Consider the following 12,985-nt stretch of genomic DNA (forward strand, 5'->3'; position numbering starts at 1 on the left):
AGTCTTCTAAGACCTTTGAGGGCGCTCCGGCGACGGAAGCCCAACAAAAGGCAAAGCACAGCGAGTCCGCAGGCACCGTGAGCGCTATGGGTACGGGCACCTTGGCCGCCAGGCTGGGCGCAGCATCGCGGACGCCATCAACCACGAGCCAACGCTCCGGTTCAGCGAAGAAAAGGAAGTCTGAGCAACCGGTAAGGGCCCGATCTTCTCTGATGGAGAAAGCCAAGGGGGAGCAAGGTGCTGACCCTCCGCCCCACAGTGAAGGCCTCAGATGGTCCCAGGAGGATAGCTCAACAGCAACGTGCGTGCCTTGGGAACAAGACAACACGAAGCAACACAGGTTCGATCCCCGGGTCCGCGCTTAGAAACCTCTGGGTATTAAGCGCGTTATAAATAAACAACTAAGACATATTCTGGGAACAGCGCCTCGATGCCCCCGGGGCTGTGTGAGCGCTTTAAAAAATGCTAAGAACAAAAAGATGCGCCTAGGTTCACCAGGCCAAACCATCTATTGAGGGAGTGGTGGCATCCCTGGTGAAGGCCGCGGATAAGGGTTCCCAGGAGGCATCCACCAAAACGAGTTTCCTTTTCCCTGCCTGCCCGGTGGGAATTTTCAATTGTGACCATTGAAAAGACTCCCGTGAAGATGCCTCTCATCTCCCTGAGACAGTCGCCCCTGGCCGAGAAGAAGGGGGCGGGGGCTGCAGTGGTCCAGCTAGACTCGGAGATCTCTTCTGAGGAGGAGCTTTCAGGCCTGAAGGTGGTGCTGGACAAAAAGTTCGCAGAGGCCAAGTCCTACGGGAAGGACCCCGACGAGGCGGATGTGGAGAGCGATGAGGGAACAGCAGTGCGGGGAGGAACCGGACCCCACGCCGCTCCCAACACTCCCTTTGCAACCGCCTCTACCACCGACGGACAGATCGGAGGACATCATACAAGCTCTGCACATCCTGTGCACGGAGATACGGACAAGGCTGCCCACGCTGGCGGGCGATCCAGTGCCTGGACCATCGGAGGATCCACCAACTAAGAGGAGATGAGTCCATCCTCCTCCATCGTACCACCCCTCCTCCGAGGGACTAGACAGAGCCGGATACCGTGATGCTGACGGAGAGGATCTCCCGTTCCCGGTACCCAGGGCTTCTCCCCCAATGAGATCGGTTCCTTCCACGCCATGATCTCCAGGGCTTCGGAGTACCTCAGAGCGCAGCCCTCCCTGGACTCGGTGGTCTCCGTGGAGGCCAGGAAGAAATCTGCAGGGTCGGCGGCATCGACTTCCACTTCCCCACCGGATGGCGAGGGGAAGAAGCTGGACGCCATGGGACGATGGGTCATCTCGTCGTCGTCGGCGGCGACGACCTTTAAGGAGGCCAACGCTCTCGCTATCGTGGCCCGCTGTGGTTTAAAATCACCCCTCTCCTGGACTTCCCGGACGACAAGAGGGCAGAGGCCCTTGAGATACTACAAGAAGGCGAGGTGTCTTCGGACCACGTGTTAAGGAGAATGCTCTCCTTAGGCTGAATTTCCTAACCTATGAGTCCCCCAGCAGCTTTGCTGGATTTCTGGAGTTTGTTTTTTTCTCCTGCCAAGAGTGAGACTCTTTTTCTCCCACTCTTGAACATGATTTATGGTGGTCCTTTGACTGTTTGTGTTTTATGGGCTTTGGGGTCCTTTACGCCATAGGGTCTGATGTGTTTTTACTATGTGTGTTGCACAGCACCCTCCGTGCAGTGACACAGGGGTGTCATAGTGACACCCCACCATAGACTCCATACCCTGGGACTGACTACTGTCTCCCAGGGCTTGTAAAGTCACCATTGGCTTTACTAGTCCCACATTATTAACAGAAACTGGTTCAAATAATCATATTGTGGACGTACTGGTTGAGGAAATTCGATTGCCCCGGGGTCTGTTAGTCGAGGGGGCACGTCTCCGTCGACCCTGATCGAGTTTTGGCTGGTGGCAGTGGATACTACTTTTTATATTCGACCGCAAATATATCCCTATGGGATTTTCCCATTGTTCGAGGCTACCAACTTTAATTATTTAATTCTCATAGCCTCGAACATACCGCTGGTTTATTTATTTAATATTAATTCGCCGGTTGGTATTTTTTGCCAGGACTCGATTCTAAAATGGCGTTTGTGTTCTCTTCTGTGACTCCAACCCAAGTCGAGCCCTTTGTTCCACCTTTTGGCGGGCTTCTCCGCAGAAGCCTCCAAAAGTGGTGCCACTCTGTCTGTGTACCACAGGGGGTATGGAGGGGGTTTAGGCACCCTGGACTGAGTTCCCTTGGTAACTCAAGTCACACTCTTGTGTGATTGGCCCAAGTGGTGAGCCCGCCGGCTCACCATTTAGCATGTTTGATTGACAGCTAGGCTGAGTGAATGAGTGAATGGGGTGTGTTGCATAAAAGCAGGGCTTTGGGGACTGGAACTTCAGAAGTCGCCACAGGACCTGAGAATCCGACGAGGGAGAAGCTGAGCCGACCTACCACGACGACACCACCGGTGGAGCCCTGCGGAACCGACTCACCATTTCCCGACGACAGAGAAGATCTCCCGGCTGGAGAGGATTCTTCCCCTGACTGGTGGGCACAACCAGTTTACCTTCTTTTCCTCGCATCCCAGGACGTCTTGTGGTCGAATTGCCCGTGCCAAGCACCCCGGCAACCGGATAGCCACTTACCACTGGACCGCGAATAAAAGGACCGCTCCTTTTACCTGAGAACTCCGCGGCTGGTTTCTTCCCTGGTAGTGCAACAGACTCCTGTCTTCCTCCCCGACGAGATCCTCTCTTCCCCCCGGACGAAGCACCGACTTGCATCCGCTGCCAGGAACAACTGCCCCGCTGGAGTATTCTCACCACTTTAAGGTACCGTGTCCGCCAGGCCTCCCTTTCTAAAGATTGCTACAAGGTAATAATAATCCCTTAACATTCTGGACTGGGCTGGCCGCCTTGACCATCTAACTGGTCCCTTTCTTTTGGTCCAACTCTTTCTGAACCTTTTCAAGACTTTTGTGCACTTCAACCATGTGACCTTGGACACCTTTCGTTCTGATCCTCTTGGTGGATCCGGCCTTCTGAACTCTAACTTCACGGTTTTACTTTGCCTTCCTCTCTTGTTGTGTTCTTGTGAAAGTGTTGGGATCTGTTTTAAATTATACTCTGCTTTTCTCTCCCTTTTTAAAACGAATTATTAGAGTGCCATCTGCGTTAAGCGCTCACCGCTGTCTGAAAATAAGTGGGACTTTACTTAAGACTTGTCTAATATTCTTTTAAGGGAGTGTATATCTTTTAGTGACCGTGTTTTTGAACTGCTTAACATTAGTGCCTGTGTGTTTTACTAGATGTGGTTTTAAATAAATAATTATATCTCTTTTACACCAAGCTCTGGTCAGTGTTTACTTGTTCTACTATGTTCTTTTGACCTATTGTGAATACTCTGTATACTGCCTAACTCTTCTTGAGGGAAGTCTGACTGCTCAGCCACAGCTACCAAGTGAATCTGTGTGGTACAGACTGCTACCAAGTTGGTTTACTGCCAAACACCTGTAGTCTTAAATCTTTTGCAGTGGTCCCAGAGGGAACTGCACAGGTTTCTGCCTAAAACCATGCCATCAGGTGGCCATGAACATCACCGAGACCGGGTTCCGCCAGATGAGCAACAGCGTTTGCCTTCGTCGGCGTGGTTGACTCAAGGCCACCAACTTCGGTCAGGATGTCCAGGCGAGGGTACTGGACATGCCCTTTGACGGAGACAGCTTGTTCAGAAAGGCGGTGGAGGAGCCACTGCAGGCCATCAAGGCAGACACTGAGACGGCCCGTGCCTTAGGCACACTCCAGCAACGACGGCCGCCCTTTCGGTCCCCCAGAGGCAAGTCACAAGGTGCCTCCAAAGGATTCGGTAGCAGCTATTTTTCGTACCATCAAGCGGCCCGTTCTTCGTCCCAGGAAGCCTACAGAGGCTGCAGCAAGGTCAGAGGAAACAGTCGTCGCCAAGGTACCCAATGTGGCATGGCCTCGGCGAAGCAGGACTGAACCGGCCGTGCTGTCGGGCCCCCACCCGAGCACCCCGGTGGGAGGCCGGCTGGCGAGCTTCGTCGGCATGTGAAAGTCCATCTCCACCGACCCTTGGGTGCTGGATGCCCTTGCCCACGGACACACCCTGGAGTTCCAAAGGAGGTGCCAAAGTTTTCCACCTGTGGCCAGAAAAGAAAACCACATTTCACAACTACTTCTGGAGGTACGAGCAATGCTGAAAAAGGGTGCGATAGAGCTGTTCCCGAAGAGGCTCCGGGGCTCCGGAGAATACTTGTGGTACTTCCTCGTCCAAAAGACCACCAGCGGTTGGCGGCCCATTCTAAATCTTCGCTGCCTCAACAAATATATAAAATCCCAGAAGTTCCGAATGGTCACCCTTCAGCACGTAATGGGACAGATAGAGGAAGGAAACTTCCTGTCGTCGCTGGACCTGGAGGATGCTTACTTCCACATCCCCATACACAAGGGACATAGAATGTTTCTGCGCTTCGTGATTCAAGGGCGGCACTATCAATTCAAGGCCCTTCCCTTCTGTTTGAAGTCAGCCCCAAGGGTCTTCACCAATTGCCTGGCACCGGTGGCGGCGTGGCTGCGCCTGCAGGGGATCCACGTCTACCCCTACCTGGACGGTTGGCTCATCCAAGCGAAGTCAAGGGAACTCGCTGTCGAGCACACGGTGAGGAACGTCTGCCTGCTCGCGGAACTGGGGTTCTCGACAAACTATGCAAAGTTCTGCTTGGAGCCATCGCAGGACGCTCGGTTCCTGGGAGCCAGACTCATCACAGTGGCGCGTCTGGCTTCACTGTCGGAGGACAGGATAAAAGCCATCCTGGGCAAGGTGCAACGGCTGTTGACCATGGAAGTGGCCAGGGTGAGGTCCATCAAGTCCTTGCACGGCATGATGTCGTCATACATTTACCTCGTGTGACTGTGCAGGCCGCAGATGTGGCCACCGCAGGAGTTCCTCGACGCCCGTTGGATGCAAGTAGCGGGGAGCTTCGAGGACAAGATCGCCCTCAACGAGACATTCCGTCAACCGATTCAGTGGTGGGGTGTCTGCGCCTCTTGCCGCGGGCACAGACTTTCAAACCCGTCGCATCAGGAGACAGTCACGACGGACGCCTCCCTGGAGGGACGGGGTGCACATACCGGAAATCTCCACGCAAGAGGCCTTTGGCTCCCAGAGGAGAAGTCGTTGCACATCAATGTCCTGGAGCTCCGGGCCGTGTTCTGGGCCCTCAAGTCATTCCTTCCGTCCCTCAAGGGCGAGGTGGTGCAGGTCTTCACCGACAAAACCACCACAATGTTCTACATTCGGAAGTAGGGGGGCACCAGATCCCCAGTTTTCTCCAAAGAAGCGCAGGATCTATGGCACTTGGCCGTCACCCAGAGGATGTTCCTGGTACCCTTTCATCTGGCAGGAGTGAAGAACATTGTCGCCGACTCACCCAGCAGGGAGCTGCGCTCTTGCCACGAGTGGGAACTCCAGCAGGATCAGGTGGAACTACTGTTTCCACGATGGGGCAATCCACAGATCGATCTATTTGCGACGGTGACGAACACCAAATGCCAGAGGTTCGCCAGCAGGTTTCCCCAGCCGGGGAGCATGGGGGATGTGTTCTCATTCCCCTGGGACGGCCTGTTCCTCTATGCGTTTCCAACATTGTTGCTGCTTCTGCGATTCATCAATCTACTTAGAAGGTCCTGGTGCAGGATGATCCTCTTCGCACCGGTGTGGCCGAAGCACATCTGGTACCCGGACCTTCTGGACATGTCAGCGTCCCCTCTAGTCAAGCTTCCGGCAGACACAGATCTTCTCGCCAGGGAAGAAGGCGCGATTCTTCACCACGACCCGGGGTCGCTGAACTTGCAGGCCTGGCTCCTGCAGCGCTAGAATTTGGAGGATACGAGATCCCGGCGGATTGCAAGGAGGTACTTACCAAGGCCAGGTCTTCTTCGAATCTTAAGTGTTATGGATATAAATGGAAGAGGTTCACCGTCTGTTGCCGTGCACAGAAGATAAACCCTCTACGGATTACGGCCCCTCAAGTGCTGCCGTACTTGCTGTCGCTGGCCAAGGCGCGACTGGTGCACGCCTCTATCAAAATCCATCTGGCGGCTATCTCCCGCTACACCAGAACTCCGGGGCGGTCATCGCTGTGGTCGCATTGCCTGGTGAAGGAGTTCATGAAAGGACTTTTCCGCTCGTTCCCGCCGGTGAAGGCTCCGGCCCCGGAGTGGGAGCTGAATGTGGTGCTGACTAGGCTCATGGGTCCTCCGTTCGAGCCTCTGCATTCGGCACCTCTGAAATTCCTATCGTGGAAGAGGGAGGTTTTTGTGGCCATCACCTCTGCACGATGAGTGGGAGGGATACAGGCCCTCTCGTGAAAGCCTCCGTACTTGACTTTCCACGCAACGAGGGTCGTGCTGAGGACGCACGCCTCTTTCATGCCCAAGGTGCTGTCGGACTTCCATCTCAACGAGCCCTTGGTGTTACCGGTTTTCTTCCCGTCACCTTTGTCGCCAGCTGAGAGGACTTTGCACTCACTGGATGTGGCTAGAGTGCTGAAGTTCTACGTGGACCGCACAAAGAGTTTTCGGAAGACGTCACAGCTGTTTGTGAACTTTGGCACTGTGAACCAAGGGAAGGCCCTCTCCAAGTCCTCCATTTCCAGGTGGCTCTCCGGCTGCATCACACACTGTCACCGGTTGGCAAACGACCGATGCCTGGCCGTCCGAGAGCCCATTCGACCAGAGGGATCGCTGCAACGACAGTGTTCCTGTCTGGTGTGCCCCTTCTGGATATCTGCAGGGCTGCTATGTGGAGGTCGATGCACACCTTCACAAAATTCTACTGCGTCAACCGGGATTCCAGGGAGGAGTCCAAAGTCGGCCAAGCAGTGCTGCACAACCTGTTTGCTTGAAGGTGAGCCTGGTGAGGAGTAGGAGATGCGTAATGTTGAGCCTTGCCACCTCCCGTGGTTGTGCATGTGTGTACTGCTATGTATTCTTGTATTCATGAGCATGTGAATCCATGCCAGACCCCATGCTGGAGAAGGAACAAGTTACTTACCTGTAACTGTTGTTCTCCTGCATGGGTCTGGCATGGATTCACATGCGAACCCTCCCACCTACCCCTCTGCGGATCTTCTCTTGGTCCTACTGCCACTTTACGTGCTACCAGATCTGAAGATGGCTGCCAGAGGAGGCGCTTAGGTAGAGGGCGGTCATTGGCTGGGGGCAGTATGACCCAGAGACCAGTGATTGGTTATTAGGAGAAAGACAGTTCAGAAACGAAACTAAAACTGATTTTTTTCTTTTACTTAGGATTCCCAGCCTGACGAGGAATATTCAGGAGCATGTGAATCCATGCCAGACCAATGCTGGAGAACAACAGTTACAGCTACTTGGTAATGTATTTTTGATGGATGTTCCTCCCATGGAACCTTCATCGCGCTCCCTACCTGCCCCTCTTTGCAGGAAGCTAGTACACAATCTCTTCTATGGTCCCTTAGCTTCAGAGTGCTAGAAGAAAATGGAGGAACTGAGGTCAGGGGCGCAGTGGCACTGATACGGCAGAAATGTTTCCATAGAACACTGCACTGGGATAGAGATATCATAGATGAGGAATCTACGAGAGGAACATTCATCAGAAAGAGCATTAAAGGGAGGTAAGTAAGTTGTTCTTCCAAATTCTTTTTTAAGTCTCTTCTAGGTCTTTCAGAATGTCCATAATCGCTATTTGCTACATCCAATTCAAAGTATTTGGTTGAAGGGTGGGCTCGGAGTTTAGCATTCCAGCACTTTCAACTTTTCTTTTGGACAGTGCTGGCAGAAATTACTCCAATTAGTCTCCCACTTCATGGGTATGTTTTTATTGATTAACATTTTTGTTGGAAAATATAACCTGCACAAATATATGCCCATAGAAGCAACAAGGAAATTCACCCTGGCCTGGACAATTTTGCTATGACTATCATTTTATGGCAAGTGCTAATTTCATGAGGTACACCACCACCATTGTGCTTTCAACTCTCCTCAATGCATAAAAGCAGTCGAAATTTCTTTCATGCCTTCCTTTTTTCTTTCATTGTCCTATGCCATAAATGCATAGTAGACGGCATGTGCAATGGATTGCTATGGAATCCAAATGCTTTTAGCATGTGCTAAAAACAGGCTGATTCCATTGGAATCGATTCCTTTTTCACATGCATGAAAATCTCATGCAGGCTTAACAGCATGTACCCTTTGTAGGAATGCTCAGCTGAAATGTTGAATGGTTCGTGCTCCTAGGCTGCCTCCAAATGCTTTTAAAATGCCCTGTAGTGTAATAGTAAGGTGTAAATGTCTAATGCCTTGCTTTAACACTTTACATTTGCACCCAGAAGCATAGAAAATGACCCCACTTAGATGTTTTATGTTTCTAATTTGATTCAAGTCTTAATATGCTCTTTGATTTTTTTTCTTTAATTGTACTTTTTTTCACACCATTTGGTATTGTATTCCAGTTGCACCAAATTTAAAAATGAAAAGAAAACTGAAAAAAGCACACATGTAAAGAAAATGGAAAAATCAATTGCGGTGGAGCAAACAGTAAAACAATGAAGTGCCCTTTTACATAAAAATATATATATATTCCTGTTATAAATTTTCTCTTGTTACATTTAGATTTGATGTAAACCATCTCCACTCAAATGTCAAACATTTATTTTGAGATCTGTCAGTCTGAAATGTTGTGCAAATGTTGAAACGATGACCCAACATACCATCTTTTGCCTTTTAATTACTATCAGATGTCCAAGCATGTGTCGAAAGGCCTTTTGGGATCATTACTGATAAGCAATGTATTTTCAAAAGATTTTACTTTGTGCATATTTGTACTTTCATTCAAAGATGGTACTTAATCCTTATTGGAGGCAAAGCTTTAGATAAAAACCAAAATAAGTGAAAGTCCATTAAAAATGGTGAAAAACAAAATCATTCAGAAGCAATGCTGCTCTAAAATATTTGACACAAACCTTTTTGATCTGATTTTCGTGGAAGAATTAATTCATTTAATAAGCTAGTTCCCCTAATGGGCTTAATGTTAGCCTTCTGGATCAAATGATAATTAAGCCTCACTATCTAAAATAAGGTCAAATAATTCGCTCGAAACCATCATAATTTCAGAAGAGGGACCTTTTAGTCCCTCACCTCTGTAGGTTTGCTCCTCCGTAACTGATTCCGATTCTTCTTGTATGCAGGGCAGCAGACCAGTTCTGCAGTTGACTTCAACGTGGTGGAAAAAGGAGAACAGCAAAATGGGACTTTGGAAAGATCACTGGAGCCAGAACGTGCGTACCAAGATATATATTTAAAGAGAAGATAGAACTTTGTATTCCTAAATTATTGTGTTCCCATTTCAAACTGTTGTTTAAAAATCCTGTACAAACATTGAACAGGACGGATCGCACAGGTTCCCAATGCAAATACCGTTTTTTAGCAGATTGCAACAGCTGCTGCCATGGTTTCCATCTTAACCTTTACCCTGACATTTGCTCCAGGGATTTCTTTAAAATGTTTCAGATAGGTTACAGGGATCTGGTAGGCCCACAGCAACACCCCCTTCACCATCATCAATTAAAACCTGCATACATCTAGGGGCGGGGGGTGTGTGGGTGTCTGTGGGTGTGTGCGTGTGCGCGCGCGCCGGTGTCCGTGTCCGTGTCCTAAGGCCAGGTAAAAGACTGAGCAAAGCTCTTTTTATATCTGAGCATATTACTATGAAAGGGTGTTGGGAGAGAGGCAAAGTATCTAGCCAGAGAGGAATGTGCTGAAAGGGCAAATTCAACTTGAAACCTAGAACATTCACAAAGTAAGCATAAACGTATCCAAACATGAGGAATATTGTCAGAAATATTGATGAAAAGAACAGAATGAGGCATGCATGAAAGAGCACTGTGTGATGCAAAAGAGGCCTATTGCAAAGAATGTGGATAATGGAAACTGAACAAGTTCAAGTTTTGATACCTTTTAATGGGTTAACTAAAAATATCATGCAGACAGAGCTTGCATTTCCATAGCTAATTCAGCCTATTCTTTGTGCATTTCCTAACACGTGAGAAATGCTTTATAAGGTAAGGTCTGATGAATTAGAAAATATGTATATTTCCGTTCATGTTAAAAATGTTGGGAATGTTTTTAAAACGCAGAGGAAGCTTGTGTTATAAGTGTGACGAAATCCCCTGTCTGGTGTTAATGGGGGAAGGGTGGCCTTTGGAAGGGTCGGGCACCTCCCCAAGCACATGCTTGATAGGCCCGGAGGCAGAATTGGGAGGATACCCGGGCGCTCTCCCACTGTCAGGGCTGTTTGGCAGGGAACAGTCACATGCAGGGTCATGACTGGTGGAGACCCTTCACTAGCATAACACCACTGAAAAGCACCTTGCCAATGCACAGGCCTGGTTCTTCAAAACTGCTGCAATCTTGGTGATAAAAACCCATAGCGTGCTTTGGGCTCCCGTGGAGCCATGCGTTTGGGTGTCGCTCACGGCGTAACGCACAGCCTCCAGCCCAGTCACCAAGTTGGTGAGCTTGCACAAAGGCATAGTTTCTGCAACAGAAGAATCACCTAAAATCTCCAACAGCTTATGAAAGTATTGCATGCCAAATCACTGCTACAGAAAACCTGCCTACAATGTCCACAGGCTGAGTGCTGGCATGGTATTCAGAGCTTCTTGAGAGCTGAAGCACCTCAGAGGGAAGTTTCAGAATTCATTGGGAACTTGTTCACTTACACCCGGCACTTCAGCAGCACTCTTGCTTGGTCCACATCCTTCTCTGGGCCAGACCAGTAAATGTACAGATTCCAAATTGGCAGCAGGAATCCATATCCATTTGGGACAGCCCACTTAGCCTCATTGTCTCGCATTGAGGGAAGCAACCTGAACACTCCCCACCCTCAGACTGCTCTAGGCCCACAGGAGCCGAACCTCAATCATAGTGCCACCCAGGATCAGGGTTACAGATGCTATCAACCCCAGCCAGTCCAAAACTCTGGTATCATTTGCAGGAGACAGAGAACACTCATAGTAAGAGGAGGCTGAAGGGTGGTACCCCATGGAGGAGCAAATGATTAAAAGAGTGGACTAAAGAGGAGGAGGCTGGAGAGTGATTGGCAGAGAAGAGTTGGTGGAGGAGGATTAGTTCTGGTGGAGGAAGTAGTAACAAGAAGTGGTTGGAGAAATGAGACTTGGTGAAGGAGGCGAGATCTGCAGAAGGAGGTATGAGTAAGGGGTGGTTGGAGGAATACGAATTGGCAAAGATGTTTATAACTGATGGAGGCTGTTATATTTGAAATAAGTGGTTACATCTAGGGGAGGAGTGTTAATTGGAAGTGGTAACAACCCCGAAGAAAAAATGGAGGGTGTGGAGAAAGTGAAGCAGAAGACAAACCAGCAGAGAGTAGAAGAAACAAATGCCTGTTAGCCGAAGAAGAGGGAAGAGGCCATACCAAAGTCCAGGGGCGAAAGGTATAACCCATTGAAACAACAAAGGGTAGTGTTGTAGAGGAGGCAAGAAGACAGAGAAAAGCGGGCCTTGGGGCTACGAGGATGAGTGCCAAGGCATAGCCAGCTACGAGTAGTCATATTCCAGTGGGTGCACTGACAATTGGTTCCCAAGTTGTCCGGTTTATGCTGCTTTCTTTTCTTTAAACATAGAGGTAAGCAAGCAGCAGATTTTTTACTATTGTTGACCGATCTTAATTGCCCGTCACCTTAATGTATGTTCCGCTCGCAGGCTGAGCCCCCGGCGAAAAAGTTAGGGGAACTGAGGTAAGGGGGCATAGTGCATCCCTTTTACTACGTTATCGGCGTCGCGTCCGTTGTCGAGGAGTGGCACAGCGGAATACAAGGGAGCCGTCGAGAGAGTATGTCGAGCAGCACTACACCCCCCTGTCGAAACATTTACAAGCAGCTGCTGCTGGACGAATATCTATCAAGATGAGGAATCTGTGAGAGAAGAGTTCATAGAAAGAACATTACAGGTGGGTTATTTCTCCTTCTCCATCACTGGACATCCTGTCTACTCTGCATACTCTCATGTCAGAATTGGAATACAGGGTACCGTTGATCAGTCACCTCCATGAGAGCTACCTACTCCCAAAGCTCTTCTTAGAAGCTATAGCGGCGTCTTTGCATTGCCTTCACGCCCTCTTGTTGATCTCTCTCTAATTCTGACACTGAAGACACTTCTTAGGGTGTAGCCGCTACTCGTACTACACCGGATGAGTTTGATGACCTAATACCAGCAGATGACGAACCTTCCGATCACAAACCTGCTGATCACCCATTTCTTTCTTTTTGTATTATAGCATACATATAGCATTTATAAAAAGGCCTTATACGCATCATTCCATTTACCAAGTACACTATTATACATCAATATGCATTGAAAACCGTGGCAACATTTAATAAAAGTCATGATCTACACATTCCAGATTTCATTTAAAATTTCAATAACATTCCAAGATGGCTGCTGACTTGGGAGGTTGCACGCAGCCGCGCTCCATCCTGAGTTAGTTATTTAGAGTGAACCCGTACTGAAGACGCCAGCAATCTTGATAACTACGGGTGGGGAGATGGTGGGAGTGTATGTTCCACCCCAGCTCCCACAGTACGGAGCCACCGGATAGCCAATTGTGAGTTTTTCCATAGACCCGAGCCGCAACCCACAGCAGAGCCTGCTGCCTTCTGGCAGAGCTGTAGGGGGAGGTCCAGTGTGCCGTCCCCTTGCGCGATATGACGGGGAGGAGATACTGGGCTGCGGGCGGCATTGGCGCAGTGCCGGCAAGGACTCGTGGCACAGAGTGAGAGGTGAGTGCCCAGGTCCTGCGCACCAGGGAAAGAGTGAAGAGGAGGTTCGCCTTCAAAGGCCCGAGACTGCAATGATGGGAGAAGCC

General features: G+C 49.7%; 1 protein-coding gene across 8 annotated transcripts in view; it reads left to right on the top strand.

The window, feature by feature from the left end:
• Positions 1 to 12,985, top strand: part of RELCH (RAB11 binding and LisH domain, coiled-coil and HEAT repeat containing) — a 1,825,259-nt gene that overhangs the window by 1,114,792 nt on the left and 697,482 nt on the right. For 4 of the 8 annotated variants that reach the window (XM_069613666.1, XM_069613665.1, XM_069613668.1 and 1 more), the window contains one exon: positions 9,288 to 9,377. The exons of the other annotated variants lie outside the window; for them this stretch is intronic. In XM_069613666.1, coding sequence (XP_069469767.1) covers positions 9,288 to 9,377 — 90 coding nt within the window. The remainder of the gene's footprint in view (positions 1 to 9,287; positions 9,378 to 12,985) is intronic. 8 annotated transcript variants of the gene reach the window in all.

The sequence above is a fragment of the Ambystoma mexicanum genome, chromosome 5p (assembly GCF_040938575.1).
Source record: "Ambystoma mexicanum isolate Mex_15411 chromosome 5p, UKY_AmexF1_1, whole genome shotgun sequence".
NCBI lineage: Eukaryota > Metazoa > Chordata > Amphibia > Caudata > Ambystomatidae > Ambystoma > Ambystoma mexicanum.